The sequence below is a fragment of the Acinonyx jubatus genome, chromosome A2 (genome assembly GCF_027475565.1).
Source record: "Acinonyx jubatus isolate Ajub_Pintada_27869175 chromosome A2, VMU_Ajub_asm_v1.0, whole genome shotgun sequence".
Taxonomy (NCBI): Eukaryota; Metazoa; Chordata; class Mammalia; order Carnivora; family Felidae; genus Acinonyx; species Acinonyx jubatus.
Genome location: NC_069383.1, coordinates 105,906,716 through 105,929,474, shown reverse-complemented (window position 1 = coordinate 105,929,474; position 22,759 = coordinate 105,906,716). Strand labels below are relative to the sequence as shown.

Here is a 22,759-nt window from a genome sequence, read left to right as displayed (position 1 = left end):
AACCATCTCTGACGGTCCTCTGATCACCCAGATGACACTCAGCCACCGAAGGCACGAGAAACAGCCTCAGTTCCGACCCAGAGTACCAACACCGCCGATTCATCTTCAGTAGTCACTCAAACACCCTAAGCTTTCGCTTCTCCACAGGAGCACCAAGAAAGTCACGGCCTGACCACTGGACACTCCACCGAGAAAGTAACAGCCTGACCACTCGCTCAGGCTGTACACAATCTGTAAAGCCCGGGGAGGTATTACCAGCATTTCCATCTACCCAGGCTCAAAGCTTGGCTGAAGACCTGCTTCCAATCCCGTCAAAAACTCCACCTCCCCTACAAGCCCTTTTTCCTGATTTCCACACCACGTGTCTGACCCCTTCCCGGCAATGGGCTTTGTCACACAACCGGCCTCACACAGTTCTGTCCCTGTCTGTGCTCTGTCTCCCCGACAGGAAGGAAGACGTCGCAGGAGACTCGGAGCCGTGCACTCGGACTGTGCGCCTCCAATGCCTGCGGCAACTGCGGTGTAGCACCTGCTTACTACGGGGACGCTCCTGGGCACCCGGTCGACTTCGACGCCCGTCCAGCGCTCAGCGAGTTCGCCCCCACGTGAGAGGAGGACGGCGAACACGGCCTCGAACCGCCGACTCCGCGGCCCCCCTCCCGCCTCCACGCGTCGTGCCTGTGGGGCGCACAGGTGCCCCCGGGGCGTCCCGCTCGGCCCCCCTCCCTGCCGGGCCGTCCTGGCACCTCCGAGCGCCCCGAACGCCGAGCCAGGCCCGCTCCCGCGGGACGGTAACTCGACACCCGAACGGCGCCTCGGCTTACTCGCAGGCGCGGCCGCGGGAGGCTGGTCCGGGGGGTGGGGGGGGGGCGCCCGAGGGGAAACTGAGGCCGGGCTCCGCCGCCCCCACCCCCACCCGGCCCCGGGCCCGAGCCGCCCGCCGCGCGTTACCTGCAGGACCAGGGCCTGCGCCGCCCCGGGCGGGAAGCCCATTCGGTCGGACGGATGGCGCAGCAGGCGGTAGAAGTCGGTCTTGCGGTAGAGGAAGCCGAAGAGCACTCGCAGGAAGTCCTGGACGTTGCCCACGTGCTGCAGGATGCCCAGCAGGGCCTGGTCGTACAGCTCGGCCGCTCCGGGCTCCATGGCGTCGCCGGCCGGAGGGACTCTGCTCACTGCGGGCGCGGCCCGGACGCCGGCCCACGGCCACTTCCGGCACGCTGCGCTAACGGCTCCGCCGCCCGGCGCGACTTCCGGTCCGCGCTCGCTCCAGCCCCCCGCGGCCGGGCCGGGTCGGGCGGCAGCGGAGCGTCCCCGCCGAGGGCCCCGCCCCGCCTCCCGGCCGGCTCTCCCGGGCGGCCCCACCAAGGGGCGGTCTTGGGCCCCGAAGTGGCTGCTAGGCGCGGGAAGGCCCGGGGCGGCGGGACAGAGAGCGCCCGGCAGCCATCTTGCAAGCGGGCGAAAGAGGTTCTGTTCGGGCAGCGTCATGTAATCCCCTGTGTCGTCACGAGGTGGGCGGGGCGCCGCCCTTTGCCGGGGGGAGGCTGGCGGGTCTGCCTGGATGGGGCTGGCGGTGTGTCAGGCTCCCAGTGACGTGCAGGTCGAGCGAGCGCGACGTGTGGACGCGAGTGTGGCAGAATCTGTGAACACGCGCGGCGTGCATCGTGTCCTCAGTGTCTGTCACTATAATCCTCATTCAGGTACCCGATAAACATATGCCAGAGGACTATCGAGTTAACCGAGTAACCAGTAATATGGTAAAGCGGGTCCCAAGAGTATTGGCAGGAAGCGGGTATTCATAAACATTTCGAGGAAACCGAGTAAGATCGTTAGGATGGGTACAAAGCTGGCCGGTGTCCCGCAAAATAATAAAACCGTAGGTTACCTTTTCTACTGGATACAAATGATTTCCATGACAACTGGACTAAGGTCTGCAAATGAACACCTATCTTCAGAGTAAACGGGCTCCAATTAATTGTAAATAAAGTCAGAACCAGAACCAGATAAATCACCCTAGGGCAATGGTCCTGAAACCTCTGAGTCATTTACACTCCAGGGGAACCTGGGTGGCTCAGTCGGTTAAGCATACCACTGGATTTCAGCTCAGGTCATGATCTCACGGTTTGTGAGAGCCCACACTGACAGCGAGGACTCTCTCTCAAAATAAACTTTTAAGCTTTTGGGATTTCCCCCCCCCCAAAATAAACTTAAAAAATTAAACATTTATTGAAGACTCCAAAGACCTTTGATGTGGGTTGTGCTTATAGTTACCATAGTGTGTTATCATTTTCCTAATGTTTATTTTTGAGAGAGAGAGAGAGAGCTCAAGCAGGGGAGGGAAAGGGAGAGAGGGAGAGAGATAATCTTAAGCAGGCTCCATGCTCAGCTCAGAGCCCAACTGGGGGCTTGATCACATGACCACGAGATCATGACCTGAGCTAAAATCAAATGAGTTGGACTTTTAACTGGCTAAGCCACCCGGGCACCCCCACATGTTAACATTTTTGTGAGGAAATAATGTTCTTCAAAGCAATGAAGTGTAGCGAGAAGCATAGCATAGTTTTACATTTCTGCAAATCTCTTTAAGATTCTCACATCTTTTGCATGCACTGAATTGCAATATGTTGTTTTGATTGAAAAATACGAAGAAACCCAGTCTCACACAGATTGTAATTGGAAATGAGAGGAATATTTTAATTGTCTTTTCAAATAAAAGTATTTTTTTTTAAACCAAAATTGAACAGGTGGTAGTTTCTCAACAGTGGTAATACGGAATCTGAAACAATATCCATACCCATGGTATGTCCTGCACTTTGAATGGATCTTTTATATGCATGGTTTTGTAACACCAGACTGGAATGCAGAATGTGACAAAACAATCGAACTGTGTTACAAACGTAAGAAGCAGTGAGGAGGATGGTAGGAAAACACGCTGACCTAAGTGACTTTGGTAATGAATGGAGTCTAAGACAAAGGGCAAAAGGAATGAAAAAGGGCCGCTTCACTCTACAGCTGTTTGCCATGGCAGTGTGGGCTGTCATCTCTGAAAACACTAAGCATATACAGTGGAAGGCAACAATTAGGCAGATCGAGTTGGGGGTAAAGCCAGGCTTCTTGCTGTTGGCAGGAGAGGTTACAGAGAAGCAAGGGAGAAGTCTAGAAGTATTCCTGAGGTGATGAATTCCCCCTGGAGGCATCAGCAGGAACTCCAATTTAGCTTAACACAGCTATAGATGGCTACGTATAGGAATATTTTTAGAAATGTGTACATATAGGGGCGCCTGGGGGGCTCAGTCGCTTAAGTGTCCGACTTTGGCTCAGGTCATGCATGATCTTACCATTCGTGGGTTAGAGCCGAGCGTCGGGCTCTGTGCTGACAGCTCAGAGCCTGGAGCCTGCTTCGGATTCTGTGTCTCCCTCTCTCTCTGCCCCTGCCCCGCTCATACACTCACTCACTCTCTCTCTCAAAAATAAACATTAAAAAAAACTTTTTTTTAAGAAATGTGTACATATATGTGTGGGTTCAGACACACGTATATTTCCTTGTTGTCTCAGCTGAGAGAGCCCAACAGCAACAATGCCCCAGCAGCAAAGCACACATGGAACACCAGATCCTGGGTTCTAATCCCATCTCCAGTAGAACGGCCAGGGCTCCTTAGAGAAATGACTGATCCTAGGACGGGGGCAGAAAATATACAAGCTGAGCCTGGACCAACTCGTAGTGCCAGAAAGCAAGGTAAGTTCTCAAAATGGGAAAACCCTCCATGCTGGGGGTGTGACAAGGGACAGGAGCCAACAGAAGGAGCCCCCTGGGGGGGGTGCCTGGGGGGCTCAGTTGGTAAAGCGTCCAATTCTTGGTTTTGGCTCCGGTCATGATCTCAGAGTTTTGTGGGTTCGAGCGCCGCATCAGGATATGCACTGGCAGCACAGAGCCTGCTTGGGATCCTCTCTCCCTCTCTGCGTGCCCCTTCCCTGCTCGCGTTGTCTTTGTCTCTCTCAAATAAATAAATAAATAAAACTTAAAAAAAAAAAAAGCTCCCGATAGCCCAAGCTGGAGCGATCTGAGCAAGAAAATAAAGTAGTGCCATATTAGAACGCAAAGCACAAAAATGAGTATCCACGAGTCCATACTGTATATGTCATAATAAATAAATAGATGCAGGAGAATAGACAATCTTTCTGTTAAGAAGAGTTCCAAATTTATGTAAATACTCCACCCTCCAGAAGGTGGGACGTAACTCCCCACTCCCTAAGTGTAGGCTGTGCAGAGTGACTTCCCTCCAAGATGCACAGCACGGACAGTGTGGACAGGGGCAAAGGATAACTGTGGAAGAAATGCCAGGCAGACATGACCTTGGCCAGATGAGGAGACTCAATGCCAATGGTGGGAAGTCATGGGGACAGTGTGCACCCCTTACGTGTGCCAAGAAGGGTGCTGCACCTCTGAGGTCTCCCTGCCAAAAACCCATAACCTTGGTCTAATCGGGAGAAAAACACCAGACAAATCCCGTTAGAGGGATAGACATTCTACAAAATGCCCAACCAGTCCTCCTCGAAACCGTCAAGGTCATCAAAAACAAGTCTAACAAACTGTCACAGCCAAGAGCCTAAGGAGACGTAACAACTAAATGTCACATGCTCTCCTGGACAGGATCCTGGAACAGAAAAAGGGACACTAGATAAAAACTAAGGAAATCTAAATAAAAGTATAGACTTTAGTAGTAATTATCAATACTGGTTTATTAATTGTATATTGACAAATGTACCATACTAATATATTGATAGGGTAAACTGGACGTGAAGTATGCAGGAACTTTCTGTACTATCTTTGTAATTTTCCTGTAAATCTAAAACTATTCTAAAATTGTAAAAAGGTTTCTTTTGAAAAATGTATTTAAAAATGATTATCACCCACAATGCTACCCTTTCCCCCAAAGAGCAAGTGGACATACAGTGTTGTTGGTACGGGGAGGGAGGCCCCTCACCGAGGCCGGCGGGTGGGGTGTGAATAGGACAGCGCTTTCCAGAGGCAGCTGTGGGTCCCCTGCAGTCCCTCGGCGACACTGCCTCCAGGCAGCTCTCCCACACCTACAGACACATCAATGCCTGCTCAGCCTCACAGAGTTTCATCTTCTGCACCTGAGATCCCCTTGGTGTGATGAATTTCAGAATTCAGAAGGTTTTTAGGAAAGTAATTTGATGCTTACGCTGCCTTAGATATTACCCCCCATCAGGGCCTGGGGCTGCACACAGCACACAAAGTCACAAACGTGCCAAAATATCTGACCGCTCACATCAAGGAGACAAAGGGCGTAAGGACCCCAGTCGTAAAGGTATAAATAAACACCTCTCATCTGGTCCAATGAGATTGTCCCAAATGTACAAGAGAAAAAAAGCAAACGCAGTTTGCAGAGATTTGGGGATTTGGAGATTCCACAGAAGTGATTGGCACTGTACTGGAAAACAACTGGGACCAATCTGCCCATCAGCAGGGAACAAACAGAATCATGGTGTTCGTGGGGCCAGGCCGGCTCAGTCGGTGGAGCACCTGACTCTTTATCTCAGGGTTGTGAGTTCGAGCCCCACAGTGGGTGGAGGGATTAGAAATGAAACCTCTAAAAATAAAGCAATCGTGCTCATTCATGCAATGGAATAATCCAGGGCAGTCGCAGTGACTGGACCACAGGGACCAACGTGAATAAATGCAAAATGCATGGGGCATGGGGGAAGCTAGTGAAGGGATGTGTCAAGTCATTTACGGAAGACATTTAAACGTGGAATGATTCTCTATCTCTGTTCACATATAGACACGGAATTAGAGTGTAAAAACCTGCTCCGGGAAGACATACGTCAACTTCAAGAGACAGGAACAGACCACACCCATGCTGCCACATGCCTCCTTCATCCTAATCTTGTCCTCCTGGGTCCCACCTGGTGGCCAGAGACCAACCACCCGCCTTAGGCACTCCCATGGCCACTGCCTCTCCTAGGCCCTGAGTGGGAGGACGGGTGAAGGGACCCCCATTAGGGAAGCTGCACAGCCCCAGGGGTCAGGGCTGGTGAGCCAGGACAGGAGCTCCGGCCTCCTCAGAACTCCTGCCCACCGCGGGACAGAGAACCGACAGCACCACCCATGCTCTTGGCAGGATGTTCAAAGCCATGGTTGATGTAGGTGCTGCTGGCTGTGGATGTCGGGGCCTGGTGGGTCGGGCAGGAGGCCACCCTGGCCCTGGCGGCCTCCTCCATCTTCTGCTCCAGCACTAGAGCCACATTGACATCGGGCCCTGCAGAGGAACAGCCCCAGAGGCCCAAGATCAGGGAGGCCACGTGCTGGGCAGGAGATGGTGCGGGGGTGGGGGAGGGCCCCCTGGGTTGGGACTGCTGGGAGTGAGTGGGGGAGGGCCCCTGGGTTGGGACTGCTGGGAGCGGGTGGGGGAGGGGCCCTGCTGTGCTGCAGGCCAGCAGGTGCGGGAAGGCCTCTGGGCACTCACCCACGAAGCTGAGGACGACTGGCAGGAAGACCAGGCCGTGCAACAGGCCCAGCAGGGTGATGAGGAGGTTGAGGCGGAAGAAGAAGATCTGGATGAGCTGCGCCTTGGCCAGGCCCAGGACGAGGATGCCCGGCAGGTTGGTCATGGCCACGCCCGCGAACACCTGGGGGTCACAGGCCCCGTGAGACGGGGGCACAGGGTGGGGGGGGACGGGAACTGCAGGGGGGTGGCCGGCCCACTCACCGCGCTGCCCATGAAGATCGTGGCCTCCTTGGCCCTCTCCAGCCGGGTGAGCCGGGTGCTGATGGCAAAGGCGCGGGTGATGTGGGACACAAACTCCACGGAGATGCCCACCGCCTGGGGGCAGAGAGGGGCGTTAAGGCATGTGAGGGCCGGGGCGTGGGATCTCTGGAAGGAAGCAGAGTGTCCGGCGTGGTGCATTACCGTGACCAGGTTGATGAGGGACACGGCGTTGTAGCTGATGCCCCACAGGGCCATGAAGCCCACGGTGTCCACGAGGATCATGACGATGGAGAACAGGTTGAGGAGGCCGGAGCGCAGGTCCATGCCCAGCAGCAGGCAGCAGACGGCGAACGTGGGCAGCAGGCACATGGCAAGCATGAAGAGGCCTTCGGGGACCACCATCAGGTACTGCTCGTAGAACACGTTGGTGATCCTGTGGGCGGGGCAGCGGAGCGCTGTCACTGCTGGGGGCTCGCCACTTCCCGCCTCCGGCTCAGGCTCCAGGCTCCCCGGGGACCCTCCCACCCCTGCCACAGGCCTCACGTGTAGGGGAAGACCTCAAAGGCCGGGTCGGTGCCCGGCACCTGCCGCAGGTGGGCGGTGATGTTGGCCGCCAGTGCACGTGCCGCCCGCAGGGCCTCCGTGTAATCCTGTGAGTTCCGCAGCGGCTTGTGGTAGGCCATGAACCTCGAGGCTGCGCCCCCGCGGGGCCAAGGAAGGTCAAGGTCACTGCAGGCGCCCTCAAACCCCAGGGACACTTGGGGGATGGGGCTGGGCAACCACCAGGATGGAATTCTTAACTTGTGAGCGAGGGGCCCTGCCTTTGGGGGTTGCACCCCTGTGGGAGGCCCGCCCAGCCTGACTGCCATGGGCACAGCCTAAAGACACCAAGATAAACCCAGATGCTGTTGTCCGGGGTTTCAAAACATGCATCGGATGTTTCAGATTAATTCAATTACTTTTTCGATGTGCATCTTCCTAGAGGGAAGATCCAGAAAGGGAGACAAAACCCTGCAAGTAGTTCACCTGACAGGGCTGTGCTGTGGGTGACCCCTGGACAGGTGCAATAGCCATTCACTTAACCAGGTGACCGCCTCTGGGCGTGATTTGTGCATGTGAGGAAGGGGTGTGGGTGGCTTGGTGCGGCACCAACTGGTGAGAGTCCGTGAATGTCTCACCGACTGAGGATTTGGGGCAGGGCGTGGGGGAGAAAAAAGCAGGGCACACAGGGGTAAAGTCTGAGAACGTGGAGCCAGGTAACACGACCTCTGAGGACAGGGCCAGGGCAGGCCAAAGCCCCCACGAAGGAGGGAGGAGAGAAGACTGGAGGCTGAGAGGCTCTTCCCCGGGGCTTGCAGGGACCCGCCCCCCACCCCCGCCACTGCCCTGGGAGCAGCTGACTCTGGTCTTCCCTGCCAGGTGAGGTCACGCTTACCTAAAACTTGGTTACCAGGTCCCAAATCCACGGAGGTGCTATACGCTGCCAGTCCACTGCCAGAAAGTCAGAGCGAAGGCTTCATCAAGGCCATGGCCACACTCGGGGACCGTCCCCCGCCAGCACCCACCCCAGGCTTACCCTTTGGGACACTTGATGTTGGGTGGGTCCTCCAGGAACCAGGGCAGGTATTTGTGGAACTGGTCCACTGATGGCCGGACAGGGCCCAGAGTGAAGTTCACACAGCTCTTCAAGCAGGCCAGGGAGTCTGCAAAGAGAGCGGGGGCTCTGGGCAGAGGCGTCTGGACAGAGCCCCCTCTGGCTCCATTCCCACCAAGGTCCCCACATACTTCCACCACCCAACAGCCATGTGACACGTGTGGTCTGGAGGGGTCTGCCCTTGTCTCTGTAGGACAGGGCTGTGGAAACTGCTGGCAGCTGTAGGCAGGTGAGGAAGAGATGTGCAGGGCAAAGAAACAACCCCCTTGGGCCTCCCCACTTCCCCTACAAGCGCAGCTGCTCTGGGACCAGAGCCACATGCTAACCTGGCCCTCCACCACCCACCACCCTCGAGTGTTGGTGTGCCCAGAGATCACCACTCAGGGGGCGCCTGCACAGTGGGGCGTGGTCACCCACACGTGTGCTCTGAGCCCACACCCCCACCCCAATCGACCCTGCAAGTGGGCCTCGCCAGTCCGCTCCTCTCTTGCCTCAGTTTCCCCAAGCTGTGTTAGGTAGGCCATGAGCCCCCAGAGGCCCTGCACTCACTAACGGTCGAGGGGCAGAATTTGTCTTTGTTGGCACCAAAGGCATACAGGCGGCAGCAAGAGGACGGGGTCAGCCAGTCAATGAAGTCATCCACCCAGGAAGAGGCAGGGATGGCCAGGTAAGACCTGAGGGCACATAGAGAGGAGGCTGGGGTAGGGGGACCAGGTGGGCAGTTCTTCTGGTGGCCCCAAGGTACTGGGCTTCCTCGGAGAGTCAGGAGGGGGCAGCTGGCCACTCACTCGTTGGGGAACTCAGTGGCGAACTGTATCTTCTGGGTTAAGGAGAAGCTGTCGCATCCTGCGCTCGAGCAAATGGCATTCATTCCTGCCTCACTGGAGAAGTTGTAGCCTCCAGTGGTGACGAAGTAGACTGGAGCCCCCACCTCAAAGTAGCGGTTCAGAAAGAGGAAATAGTCGAGCAGGTAGGAGTCCTGGAACAGAGGACGGCCAGTGAGGCTGGGGCCAGACTCACCCCAGGGGCGCACTCCAGCTGGTGCTCACGAGGTCTGCCGCACACCCAGGGGCGCGATCCAGCTCATGCTCACAGAGGTCCGTACACACTCACAGAAGTGTGTGCAGGAGGTACACACATGGGCGCACCTGCTCATAGAGACGTGCTCACAGAGGTGCGTGTGCACATCGTATCCTAATCACCAGTACACACACAGAGCGACATACTCCGCCCCACGTGAATACACTCTGACAGGCATACAAACATGCATGCACGTGTAACACGATCCCTTCCTATTATCTCCCTTCCAGCACAGCCCACAGGCGTGTGCACGTGCAGACAGGCGGTGTGTCAGGCACCTGCATGGCCTTTTCCTTTCTCCCAAAACCTCTGAGCGCTGGAAGAGAAGACGGAGTACGAGAAGCCAGGAGTCCACCCCCGCCCCCAACCTAGACACAACTGCACAACCCATCTGATGGGGTCTGCAGCCCTTGGGGGCAGTTGAGGGCTCGCAGCTTCCAGGGAAAGGCCTGGATGGTGAACTGTGCTTCGTGTCAACACCTTCAGCTCCCAGCACATGCAGGTGTCCCAGGGGCAGTTTGTATACCGCTTGCGGGGTCCAGCGTGGGACATAAGGACCCCGCACTCTATACAGGGCGGATTTGCGTTCTGATTGCCGGTCACTGAGCTTCTGATCTCGGTGGTGCAGAGTCAGGCTGTACCGTGGTCTCCCCCGCCTCCAGCTGGCCCGACTGCCAGGATATTTAAATGGCAAGTGACTGGCTTATTTTCCGCTTCATGTTTCCCTTTTTTCTCTTTTGGGGAGCCAGCCATTTAAGGAATAGGACATTCAAACGCAAATACCGAAGTCACCGCACATTACCAGGGAAAGGCACAGGCTCATCAGACTTTAATTTTATACCACAGGCTAATCTCCCGGACACAGACACAGCAACGTCACATTTGGGGAAAAAAAAAAAAGCAAACCTTAGAGAAGGGAGGAGAATCTGATCTTCAGAGTTACCATATGATACAACTCAACTGTGTGTTTTTCAACAACAACAAAAATCACAAGACACACAAAGAATCAAAGTGTGGCCCATACCTAGGAACAAAAACTAATCAACAGATGATCTTGAGAAAGAACAGACAGAATCAGACAGAAACTTTAAAACATCTGTCTTGGGAATGCTTACAGAGCTAAAATAAGATACGGACAAAGTCAAGAAAAGAAAGTATGGACAAAGTGGAAAGACCACCAAATAGAAGACATAAAACGGAGACCAGGAACAAATTCCAGAGCTGGAGAGAAGGAGAAATACAGGAAAAATTCTGTTCATAGGTGACATGATGGTATGTATATAAAACTAACATTCCACCAAAAAACCCCTTAAAACTGGTAAAGAAATTCAGCAAAGTGGCAAGTTACGAGATCAACACGCAAGAATCAGTTTCATTTCTATACACGAACAATGAATAACCCAAAAAGGAAGCCAAGGGAAGTGCAGTTATAAGAGCATAAAGCGAATAAAGTACTTAGGGATTAACTTTACCGAGGGTGGAAAGACCCGCATGCTGACAGCCATGCCATATCTCAGAAAGAAATTAAGACACAAATAAATGGGGAGATGCCTGTGCCCACGAGCTGGGAGGATGAATATTATCCAGGCCACCAAGGAGCCTCCAGCTTCAGTGTGATGCTATCAAGATCCCAATGACGTTTCTTACAGAAATAGAAAAATTCATCTTAAAATTCATAAGGGACTCCAAAGAGCCAAAATAATCTTTAAAAAGAATAAAAGTTGGAGGACTCACATTTCCTGATCTCAAAACTGACCACAAAAGCACAGTAATCTAAGCAGTGAGGTGCTGGCATAAAGACAGACACACAGACCGATGGGACAGAAGACAGCCCAGATGTAAACCCTTGCGTGTATGGCGACATAGACTCTGACAAGGGTGCCAAGACCATTCTGTGGAGAAGGGGAGTCTCTTCAACGCTTGCTGCTGGGGACACAGGACGTCTACACACAAAAGAATGAAGTTGGACCTTCAAAAATATACATAACTATGCACAAAAATTAACTCCAACGGACCCAACACTTAAGGGCTGAATTTGTAACTCCCGGAGAGGAAAGCACAGGGGAAACCTTCCAGATACTGGGTTTGGTGATTATTTCTTGAATGACCCCAGAAGCCTGGGTAACAAATGGAAAAATAGGCAAATTGGAATTGATGAAAACTTTAAAAAGTTTTTTAAAAGGTTTTATTTTTAAGTAATCGCTACTCCCAGCACAGGGCCTGAACTCACAACCCCGAGATCAAGAGTTGCACACTCCGACTGGGCCAGCCAGGTGCTGTGAGAATTGAAAACTTCTGTTCATCAAAAGACATTTCTGATAGAGTAGAAAGGCAACCAACAGAAGTGGAAAAGACATTTGCCAATCATGTATCTGATTAAAAATACTCAGAATATCTAGAGAATTCCCAAAACTGAGCAAAGAGACAAACAAACAAAAACAACCAATCTGATAAAAAATGAACAAAAGACTTAAACACACATTTCTCCAAAGAAGACACACAAATAGCCAATAAACATATGGAAAGATGCTCAGCATCACTGATTATCTGGGAAATGTAAATCAAAACCTCAGTGAGATGCCCCTTCACACCGAGCAGGATGGTACTATCAAAAGGGGGGGTGGGGGTGCCTGGGTGGCTCAGTCGGTTAAGTGTCTGACTTCAGCTTGGGTCATGATCTCACAGTTGGTGGGTTCGAGCCCTTCGTCAGGCTGTGCTGACAGCTCAGAGCCTGAAGCCTGCTTCGGATTCTGTCTCCCTCTCTCTGTGCCCCTCCCCTGCTTGTGCTCTTTCTCTCTCTCTCAAAATAAATAAATAAAGTTAAAAATAAATTACAGTTAGCGTTATCACGTGGCCCAGCAGTTCCTCCTCTGGGAACACACCCGGAAGAATGGAATGCAGGTTTGGAGAGAGATCTCTGTGCACCTGCGTCTGCAGCAGCCTCATTACAAACACTGAGACAGGACAGAAGCCTTGTGCAGAGACAGGGGTAAAGACAATGCAGAGTGTGTGTGTGTGTGTGCGCGTGCGCATGAATGTGTGAGCATCGTCAGCCTTGACAGGAAAGGACGCTCTGACACCGGAGAACCTGACGCCAAGTGGAAGGAGCCAGACACAGAAGGACACGCACTGAACGGGGGGGGGGGGGGGTCCTGAGAGGGGTCCAGTCCACAGAGACAGAGAGGACACGGTGGGTACCAGGGTGGGTAGGGCAGGGGGAGTCGGTGCAGTCACCCTCGTTGCCATCCTCCTCAGATCCTTCGCATGCCTCTCTTCCACTCACGAGGCCATCTGGCCCCTCCAGCCATGGAGGTCTTACCTTCCACAGAGCCCCTGACCTTCCATGTCTCCCGGGCCCGAGGAGGTGGTGTGCCAGCACAGGGCAGGCATGAGGTGAGCCGTCAGTCACTCTGCCTGGATGCTCGCCCCACACGGCCAGCCCCCCATGGCCTGCTTCTGCCCCCCAGGAGCCTTGGGGCTGGCGCCGCCCCTGTGCATCCACACACCGGCTCAGCTGCTCTCCCGGGTCCCCGTCGTGAACAGCCCCACACTGCCTACCAGGTCCCCCCGCCCACACCTGGCCCCCGGGGGTGTGCCCTGTCCCCCCTGAACCCTGGGCCACTGAGCGGAGGTCACAGGGCACAGCTCACCTTGGGAAGGGCCAGCTCCTGATCCAGCCCCACACTGGCCTGGCACATGAGGTACAGCCCGGCTCCAAACAGGCCCGTGAACAGCAGCAGCTGTGGGGGGGCGGGGGGGGCAGGGGGGGCACTCTGGAGCTGGGCTGATGGCGTCCCAACCACCCCGCACACGGGCGAGCTCGAGGTCCCTGCGGGCAGGCAGACCCTCCCGCTCCACTCACCACAACCACACGTGTGACCCGGTGCAGCAGGAGTGGGACATAGACCTTGCGGAAGAATCGCAGCAGGAGCCCCTCGCTTTGGCCCGGGGGAGGCAGCTCCCGAGCGCCAGCACAGCAGCACACATCCATCCTGGAGGCCTGCAGGGGCGCAGGGTGGGGGGACATGCCAGCGTGCTGTGTTCTCAACTTTTACTTTCCACGGTGATGAAACACCGCCACACTTTGCACTGTCCCTCTCAACATCTCACTTCTAGCTTTTCTTGGCCCTTTGTACCTTGCAGATTTGATCCTATTCCCCTAAGTTATCAAACCAAACTTGCTTCTCCGTGGGGTCCTAGGGACTGCGTGGCCCGCACAACCCCACATGCCGTCCCTGCACCCAGCCCCGCTCTGTGAGCCGGCTCTGCTGGGCAGGTCCCAGGTCCTGCCCCAGCCCTACCTCCTGCCGCCTACTGTCCAGGGACAGCAGGGCCACGAAGGCTGACACCTGCAGCAGAAAGTCCAGGATGACAGCCAAGCCGGAGGTCAGGGCGAAGGTCCTCACCGCTGGCATGGGGGTCAGGGCCCCTGGGGGTGCAGGGGTAAATCTCAGGGCGCGGCATCTGCTGCCACAGTGGAGGGAAGGGGCCGCCCACACACACCACCCCGGTGGGGAGGGTCTGCCCAGCCTCACCGAGAAAGAAGCAGATGGCCTCAGACAGGCTGCAGAGCAGCATGCTGGGGGCCACCCTGCCCAGTGCGCGGCCGATGTGGTCCTCTCGCCGCTCTCCAGGCCTCCGCGGCAGCCTCTGTGTGGGGACACCAGGGACAGCATCCAGGGCCAGCAGGGAGGGCACAGCCCTGGCAGGAAGGCCCTGCCCCAGTGAGGAGCAGACCCTGCGAACACCCTGCTTCTCAGGGTCTGGCTGGGAGATGTGCTTGGCGTGTTCCAGGCCATGCACGGCACACTCCTTCCAATACATCCCTGGGTCCCTAAAAGTGCACCAGTGGGAGAGGCTAAATCCACGGGGATTGCATGTCCGTGGACTGCTACAGAGGAGGCCAAGTAGTGCCTCATGACGTTCAGCACAGGGCAAGGAGGCACACATGGTAGGAACGCACGTGTGTGCAAGATACAGGATGCTCCGTTTTGCACAGACTGTGGACACGAATGCTGGTGCAGAAGAGGTGTGCACCAGAGGCCCAAACCCGTACAGGGCTGGGTCTGCGAAAAGAAGAGAGCCCCGCCCTCTCACCTGGTACTCGAGCACTAGGATAAAGATGTTGTCAGCACCCACGGCCAGCACCAGGAAAGGCACCACCTGCAGGATCACCAGGGAGGAGGGGACGCCCAGGTACGAGAAGAAGCCCATGGCTGCCATGACTGCTCCCAGCACCACGGCCACCCCGCCCAGGCCCAGCGTGGCCTTGGCATCCACCTGCAATGGAGCGGGGTTCAGTCTCCTCAGCTGCCCCAGGTGCCTCCCACCCCGAGCTGGAGAAGGGTGACAGGCCTGGGGCAGGCGTGCTGGGGGTCTCTGCGTTCCCGCATCCCCCAGCACAGGTCCTGCCCCAGGAGGATGGGAATCGATCATGAGGCCTTTTGAGCAGAAGTATCACTCCTTGGGGAGCCACTACGGGGATGTCTACAGGTTGCTCTGTGGAAGGTTCTGGATGCCCCGACAGGCAAGCCCACCCCACTGGGCCCCTCCAGATCCTTACCGCCACCCGGCGCCAGCTGGAGTAGCTGCCCAGGGCCAGGGAGATGTACAGGAAGATCACAATGTAGCTGACCCCGAAGACCGGCAGGTCCTGGGCCGTGGTGCGATTGATCTCGTCCTCCAGGGAGCGCTGTGGATGCATACCCCCCGGCCCCGCTGACCTGAAGGCTCCGTGAGCCCAGCCAGGCCGCTGGGTCCTGTCTTCCTCGTGGGCAGCTGCAGGCCCAGGGTCGCCCGGGGTGGGGGGTCCAGGAGGGGGACACGGTGACCCACCAAAGCCACCTGGGTCGCCCGCCCCTCCAGAGGCAGGGAGCCTGAAGCCTACCTCCGCCATAAATGTGACCTGGAACCTGCCGGCTGTCCGCTGCTGGAAAGCTCTCATCGTCTCCAAGAAGGCCCCCTCCCAGAGCTTTGCCTGTGCCAGCCGGGAGTCCCGAGGGGCGTAGTTGTTAAGGGAGAAGGTCATGATCAGGGCCTCTGCCTCAGAGTAGTCTTTCCCTGGGATAAGAAATGTTCAGCCACCCTCCTTCCTCACCCCTGCTCCCCTCCCCACTCCAGCCTCACCCCTGCTCACCTCCTCCCTCTGGCCTCACCTCTGCTCACTCCAGCTCCATTCCCCCACTCCAGCCTCACCCCTGCTCCCCTTCCCCCTCCAGCCTCACCCCTGCCCCCCCGCCTCTAGCAGCACCCCTTCGTCCCTCCCCAACCGTCCATATCCAAGTCATTGTCTTACCCCTCCACCCCACTTCCCTCTTTTAGCCAAGGGCAAGCCTGTGAAGTCAGGCACAGAACCAGAGGGCCTGAGCAGGCTGGGAGAAGATGAAAAAGGTAGCAGTCCTTTGGCCCCAGCCAGCCCCCCACAAGCCTGGCCACCCCAGGCAGTGAGAGCCCATCAGTATTCCCACCCTCCCACCCACCGTCCCTGCCCCATATTGCCTCCTTACTGGCCTTCCCCAGAGCCACCCGGCTTACCTCTGTAGCCCCCCACAGCAAGAAAAGGGAAGACAGGGCCCCCGTAGTCAGCCATGCAGCTCAGGGCTAGGGCTGTGCCATCCTTGAAGGTGAGAGGGGCACTGGGGGGAGAAGGAAGGACCTTTCCTGGCCCCGTGCCCATTGCCAGCCCCAGACTGCCAGCACTGTCCCCTGACCCATGGTCAGAACCACTTTTCCCCAAAAAATTTCCCTCAGCCCGACCCAGAGTGGAGCAGAGCTCTGTGACCAGGGCTGTGTGAGCTCTCCCTTCACACCTGCGGACTCTGCAGGCTCGAGACCACATCCCAGACAAGGCAGGTCCATGAGCGTCACACACGTGGACTGCCGGGGGTCACCAGGACTTAGCCCTGGGAATCTGGCACAAGCTCCACTCCTACAAGACAGCCTCGCAGTGTTCAGCCTGTACCCCCGCCAGCCTGGAACCCCCAGGCCCTGAGACCAGATCTTCCTTTCTGTGCAAAAATTACTAGCCCAGACCCCTTGGACATGTCTCTACTGAGCCTTCCTGCAAGTGCGTGTCGGGTACCCTGACAAAGTGGTCTTTGTGAGTGAGCACGTGGGTCACCAGCTATCCTGGGCATGCCGGTTGCTATGTGACCTTGAGCAGCTCACCACACCCCTGGCCCTCAGTTTTCCTGTCTCTGGAATGGAGATAATCAGACGACCCCAGAGATGTTGTGAACATCCAAAATCAAAATAATGCCAACACAAGGACTGGACCTGGGGACAGAGCTCCTTCCCTGACTCGCCAGTTCTGAGCGCCAGCCAGGACCAAGACACCAGTTCTGGGAAGCAGCCCGAGGGGTGGAACCCTGGGTCCCTCACCTAATGCAGTGGTTCTCAGTGCGGTGTCAGGGCCCGGGAGTCTTAGACACCCTTTCGAGGGTCTGCAAGGTCAAAACCAATCTCATAATAATATAAGATGCTTTCCACCTTTTCCCCTTCATTTGCCATCGGGTATAAGGGATAGAGACAGTCTGCTGATGCGCCTTCAGAGTCCATATCGCAAGTAACATTTAGGAAAAACCACATGCTGAGTTTGGGTGTATATCAAAGAAAACCGCCAAGTACATGGGGAGGCTCTCATGACGCTCCCCCCTCGTCCAGCCACATGGGCGTGACGTCAGAGATTCTCACTACAGCCCCAGCCAGCAGGCCACACGCAGAAGCCAGAAGCCAGCTATCCCCCATTAAACAAGACAACAAAGAGATCTGTAAAGATGTAAAACAATGTCGCTCTTATCACTGACTCTTCTTGTTTGGAAAATAGTTATTTTGTATAAAAGTATGCTATTCATGTTGACATGTAATGGGGCTTGTTACTGTCGTCTCATCATGTGGTGGATGTCAGTAGACATAGCCTCTACCTGGGCCAGAGCAAACCGGGGTATTCGGTCTCTTGTGACAGTGTCAGCAGGCCCAGACCAGGCATTGTGGACCTCTGCACGCTATAATCTCAGGGAGCCTCGGCCACTGCCCGCCCGGGTGAGCCTTCACTCTCAACCCCAAGGCCCAGCAGTCTCACTACTGTCTCATTTGCAGCACAGCAGAGTGGAGGCAGCTGGGGACCAGACCCCAAGATTACCACGGTGTGTGTCTGCACCCTGCACAGGGGCACCCAGCCCCTGCTGGGTGACCCTGCGGTGCTGGGGGCCTGCATGGACGCACACACATCACATCGCTCCATCACACTCAAAGAAAGAACAGCAAGGAGGCAACTGCTCTGTCTGAGCGGGGTCAGAACCAGGGAGGCCATGATGGCCACGCGCAAACCCACGCCAGCCAGTGGGAGCCACGGCGGGGGTGGCAGGGAGGAGTGTGGAGAGGAAGGGTGTGTTGCAGCCCCTGAGACAGAGACGCGGGGCCACACAGGACCCCAGGGGCCGGGCCAAGCGCCGCTGCACCTGGCAGTCCCCCTCCCTCCCCAGGGCCAGCCAGCGAGGACTCACTTAGCGCAGTAGAGAAAGTGGTCCCTCCAGTCCACTTGAGAGGTCTGCCCGGTCAGCGTCTGGTTGGCCGTGAGCAGCAGGCGCGTGCGATTGTTCTGGAAATACTGCAAGAGGCTGTTGACGCAACAGTCGGAGAGGCTGGTGTTGTGTGGGTTGAGGGGCGCGAAGCACACATCCTGCAGCGACACATTGCGCTGCTCCTCGGGTGACCACACCTGCAGGTGTCGCAGCGTCTCCTGCAGCTCCAGCACCTCCAGCAGGACGTCGGGGGCCAGAACCCCACTGAAGTTCTTGGGCCCCAGCAGTAGGGAGTTGTAGCTGGAGCCAGGCCGTGTGGGTGCCGTCAGGATCACCTGGTTGGTCCGCAAGAAGGGGCCGAAATGCTGGTCATGAAACTCCTTCTCTCTCCGGGCCTGGCTGCTGGGGGCCGACCACAGCTCCACGGGGTCTGTGGTCAGCTCCATGAAGGCCAGGCCTCCTGAAAAGGCCACCACCACGGCGATGGACACCAGCAGGATGCTCAGCGGCCACGAGGCCACCCACGTGCCCCAGCCCTGAAAGCACCGGCTGAGGAGGCTATGCGTGGACAGGCTCAGTTTGTCAGAGAGGCTGGTGCCCACCGTGGGGTCCCGCATCTTGCCCTTGCCCCAGTGTGAGGCCAGGCGGGGCCCCACCAGGAAGGCGGTAAGTACAGCAAAGGCCGAACAGAGGGTGATGACGAGGGCCAGCCCGCCTGCCATCCGGCCCATGTAGAAGGTGGCGTCCAGGGCCTGGGGCCGGGCGATGGCGGGGCACGAGGCGGTGCAGTCTTGGCAGGAGCAGGCGGCTGCGCCGTCCGCCTGGGACTCGTTGCATGGTGCCACCTCCCCGTTCAGAAGCTGCACCCCACTCCCCGGCGTCTGACCAGGCTCCAAGAGGTAGAAGGTGATGTCCAGGGGGGCCAGGCCATTTCCTGTGTCCCCCTGGAAGTTGAGCCAGCGCTGAGCGTTGCAGAGGGCGGAGCCATAAACGCCACACATGGTGCCCACAGCTAGCGTGGCTGCTGCAGGGACACGCACCCGGCTGCATGAGTCGTAGGTCCGCCTGGCAAAGCTGCTCTGGTAGAAAGCCTCATAGGCCACTACAGCCGGCGGCCGGCCGTCCCCACGCCGGGCCACGCGTGTCACGTTGACAAACAGGCTCTGGTTGGGGCTGCAGGTGTTGTGGCAGTGCAGGCTCACGAAGTTGTCGGTGCAGGCGGGGCAGCGTGCGAGGAGAGCCTTGGTGACCGCCAGGCTCGCCTCCAGGGACACCAGCTGCTTGGCGGAGCAGCAAGCGTAGGTGGTGTCGGGGCCAGCGTACAGGCGGGGGCAGATGCGCCGCAGGAGGGCCAGGTGCTCGCCGGCCAGGAGGCGGGCGGGTGTGTTGGACAGGCAGGACACGTTGGCCAGGGGAGCCAGGCCTCCGGACAGCTCTGGGTTCTTGCCACACTCGTCGTAGAAGGCGCAGTAGCCAGACCGGTGGATGGGTGTGTATAGCTCGGCCCGGGCCTACGGCGGGATGCCATCACCATGGGGCCCAGCGCCACTCGCAGCGGATGGCCTCGGGGCAGGGGCGGGCATGGGGTGCACAGCCCGGGGACCTGGGGAGGGACGGGCGCTCCCGCAGTTTTCAGGGCGTGATGACTGGACAAGCCAGGCCTGTGTCCCAAGTGATGGGGTTACTGAGGAGAGGGAGGTGACCGGCAGACCTGCATTTAGCAAGGTCATGCCGGAGGGTGAGGAAACAGGTGGGGAGAACGGCGGAGCAGGGCGGGGACACCCTTGGAGGCTGCCACCTAGTCCTGCTGAGAAACGGCAGCCACGACAGGTTGGGGGGCTGCAGGCTGCATCTGGGGGCCCAGGGCCCCTCTGGGAGATTCTGTGCAGACCTTCCCTCACCTGCTTGGGGCTGACAACCTTCAACCGCCCCCCCCAGACGTGCCACAGCCCAGGGACTCCTCCCCACCTAGCGTTCAACCCTCATTGGGTGATTCCCATGCACCCCCAGCCCACCCCAAAGGCATCCCACGATGGGACCCTCCTTCATCCCTCCACTGGCCACCTGAGGCCAGGACATCCGCGGGCACCAGGGATGGGAGGCACACAGGCACCCCCCATCCCCAGCACTCGTGTCCACCTCACCCTATGACCCTGAGCTATGGGCCACCCAGGACCCCCGCCCACACTCCTCTTTTGGGGCGCCTGGGGTCCCTCATCTATCCACAGACCAGCCCCTCAGAGTCAGGCCCTTCTCACTGTGGCCAAGCAGCCCCCTGCCCGACAGTTCTGCGGGCAGCAGTGGAGGGGTGACCACTGGCACCGGGACTCACCGAGTGCAGGAGCAGGGCCCATAGCAGCCAGCCCCTCAGTCCGGCCTCCGCCATCCTGGCTCTGGGAAGGCGTCTAGGGGAGAGGGGCCAGGCCACGGGGACAGCTGAGGGCTGGCTCCTGGGGACACACAGCGCCGATCCAGGCAGCACATACACTTAACCCGGGGGTGCTCAGCAAGGCAGCGTCCCCGTTGGGGAGGGCCTGACCTGACTGGTCGGGGACCAATGGGGCTGAGCCCCACAGCTCCCAGCTGGTTAATGATCCACCTTCTCCTGCCCTCCCACCTGAGTCCCACCCTCTCCACGAGCCTCCCGGGGAGGCGCTGGGGTCTCCCCTTCATCCGCTTCCCAAAGCAAGGACTGGCCCCCAGAACCCCTGCTCGCCACAGCCTGCCCCCCCTCACCCAGCCCAGCCCAGAGCCCCTCTCTCTCAGCCCCGTCCTGGGAGCCAGACAGCTCCAGCTGGGACACACCTTTGCACCGTCAAGCTTAGCAACAGTTAATTAATATTAACAGCCTGATAACAGAGGGGACTGTTATGGGTGGAGTGACCAGTGACAAAGCCCCCTCTGGGTGGAGGGGGCAGACCATCTCCCGAGGGGTCTGACAGTCCTAGAGGTCCCAGATGTGACAGCCACAGCCCTCCTCTGCCTGCCCGGCTCTCCCATCTCGTCCCCCTCTCTACTGTCCCTACAGGGGCAGAGTGTCAGCGGGAGCCCCAGGTGTGCAGCAGACACCTTCTCTCCCTCCCCCGGGCTCTCCCTATCACCAGATGGGCCAGACCTTGGCCCCCATGCCAAGGCTGAGCTGATAAGGGAGCCTGTGGGGAGCGACTCCTGTCGCCCGCCCGCCTCCGCACAGCAGGAAGGAAACGTATTTCATGGATCCTGGCCTGACTCAGAGGAGCCATGCAAGCTGACAAGCCAGACAAGCTGAGGGGGCTCAGGCCCCTCCCCAGGCCCTGAGTCAGCCACAGGTTGGGGAAGAATCCGGCCCAGCCCGGGGCTGTGCTGGCTGCCGGCCGCCATCCAGTTCCCTGTGGGCCCAGCCCCCTGTACACCTGCTGCCAGATGCTGAGACCCCAGCCCCACTTGGGGTCTCTGTCTCTGCTCCTGCGTACCCTCCCCAAGAAGCCCACCCGAGACAGGGATTTCCCTGCAAATAGTTTACTGAGAGGCGACCCCACATGGGACCAGCAGGGACGGGGAAAGGGCAGGAAGCCACATGGGCACCCCGGGGCTTGCCAGGGACTCCTGGAGACTGTGGGGCACATACCGCATCTCCTCCAGTGGCCGGTTGGGGACCTGTGACAGCTTTAGCCCCAGGCTTCTCTGGTGTGTGGAGCCACTGCCCCCTTAGTCCTAGTTGTGTCCCAGCAGAGGCTGGCAGATGGAGGCCCCAGAGACGGAAGAGCCATGCAGAAATGAAGGAGGCTCGCAGAGGCAGTGGGGTGGGGGGGGAGGCCCACAGAGGCAGGGGGCAGGGAGGGGGTAGGCCCAAAGAGGCGGAGCCCAGATGCGTGGTCTGGGGTCTTCCCTGAAACACACCCAGGGTGAAAGCAGACCTGGGCTCTGAGCAGATGAACTTGCTCTCCACAATCCCACCTCGGCATCTCTGAAGTCACACTGCCACCCAGATCTGAGTTGTGAGTGTGTGTTCGCTCTTGACTGCCACTCTTTCTTCTTTGAGCACACATCCCCCACGCCTCCTTCCCTCTGATCAGCGCATTCCCTCTGGCTTGTGTCCTACAGAGTGACAGATCCAGTCTCCAGGAGCCGGAGGCTGGGCATCCCATTAGTTTTGGGTTAATGTCTTCATGCCCAACTCTATTTTCCTTGACTCCACATTGATGTAAACTGAGACCCTAGAGATGAGGCTAGTGCGCCAGCGTAGCAGGTGCGTGCTAAGTGCACGGCCCAGGAGCTCTTCCCATGCACTAATCTAGAACACGTCGAGTGATTACCACACTCTTGCTTCATAGTATGCGGTTTAGGGCTCAGATGACTGAACCCCCAGGACTGAAATGCTTCCCACAGATGCCAGCAACCCAGTCAGCAGCCTCACCTTCACCGTCTATTGCATGTTGTCAGACTGGACAAACAGAGTCAGTAAGATGACACCTCGTTTCCCGCTCTCCTTTGTTTCCAGGGAGAGGGGTGTGCCTGCTCAGGCTGGACAGGAGTGAACGGGGCAACAGGGGTGGGAGGTGCCAGCTGCCTGCAGGGAAGCCCCACGGGGTTGGGTCTGGTGGATGCCTGGCAGTCTGTCCCGGTCCTGCACTGCTGGCTTGCTGCAAGGTCCAGGGGTGAGGCCGTGACGCTCAGCCAGCCTTTGGCTGGGGCCATGGCACCTGGCTGGGTGTGTGCCGTGCACTGACCAGCCCACATGGTGGCCAGCCTGCAGGGGAAGACCAGGGGTCCGGTCACCTCGGGGCAGCCTT

The 22,759-nt window shown here is 57.7% G+C and overlaps 2 protein-coding genes and 1 long non-coding RNA gene across 9 annotated transcripts in view; 1 reads left to right on the top strand and 2 right to left on the bottom strand.

The window, feature by feature from the left end:
• NUDCD3 (NudC domain containing 3) overlaps positions 1-1,450 on the bottom strand; it is a 62,197-nt gene extending 60,747 nt beyond the window's left edge. For 2 of the 4 annotated variants that reach the window (XR_008296951.1, XM_053218777.1), the window contains exon 1: positions 952-1,444. Coding sequence is in view for 3 of the 4 variants with exons in the window: in XM_053218777.1 (XP_053074752.1) it covers positions 952-1,143 (192 nt within the window). In the remaining variant the exon portion in view is untranslated. Of the gene's footprint in view, positions 1-951 lie in introns of all 4 variants that reach the window. The other 2 variants (XM_027046049.2, XM_027046048.2) reach the window with 2 other exon arrangements.
• LOC113595580 (uncharacterized) lies at positions 1,158-12,296 on the top strand. Of its 3 annotated transcripts, XR_008296954.1 has the most exons (9): positions 1,158-1,697; positions 3,553-3,733; positions 5,805-6,624; positions 6,967-7,136; positions 7,714-7,817; positions 8,090-8,150; positions 8,882-9,052; positions 9,216-9,355; positions 9,696-12,266. It is a non-coding gene; the product is annotated as an uncharacterized LOC113595580 (long non-coding RNA). The 3 variants fall into 3 exon arrangements; XR_008296953.1 differs by having other exon boundaries at positions 8,090-9,052; XR_008296952.1 differs by having other exon boundaries at positions 7,714-9,052; positions 9,696-12,296.
• On the bottom strand, positions 4,720-20,602 carry NPC1L1 (NPC1 like intracellular cholesterol transporter 1). Of its 2 annotated transcripts, XM_027046045.2 has the most exons (19): positions 20,320-20,600; positions 17,970-19,498; positions 16,000-16,100; positions 15,353-15,525; positions 15,029-15,157; positions 14,563-14,745; positions 14,001-14,115; positions 13,767-13,894; positions 13,328-13,465; positions 13,116-13,205; positions 9,174-9,364; positions 8,935-9,059; positions 8,308-8,434; positions 8,167-8,222; positions 7,275-7,425; positions 6,933-7,164; positions 6,732-6,845; positions 6,489-6,651; positions 4,720-6,281 (listed from the first exon to the last, which is right to left on the bottom strand). In XM_027046045.2, exons 1-19 carry the CDS (start codon positions 20,371-20,373, stop codon positions 6,085-6,087), a joined length of 3,996 nt encoding a protein of 1,331 aa, XP_026901846.2. In that variant the 5' UTR covers positions 20,374-20,600; the 3' UTR covers positions 4,720-6,084. The 2 variants fall into 2 exon arrangements, with proteins under 2 accessions (XP_026901846.2, XP_026901847.1); XM_027046046.2 differs by lacking the exon at positions 13,116-13,205 and having other exon boundaries at positions 20,320-20,602.
• Between the last annotated feature and the right edge of the window lie 2,157 nt (positions 20,603-22,759).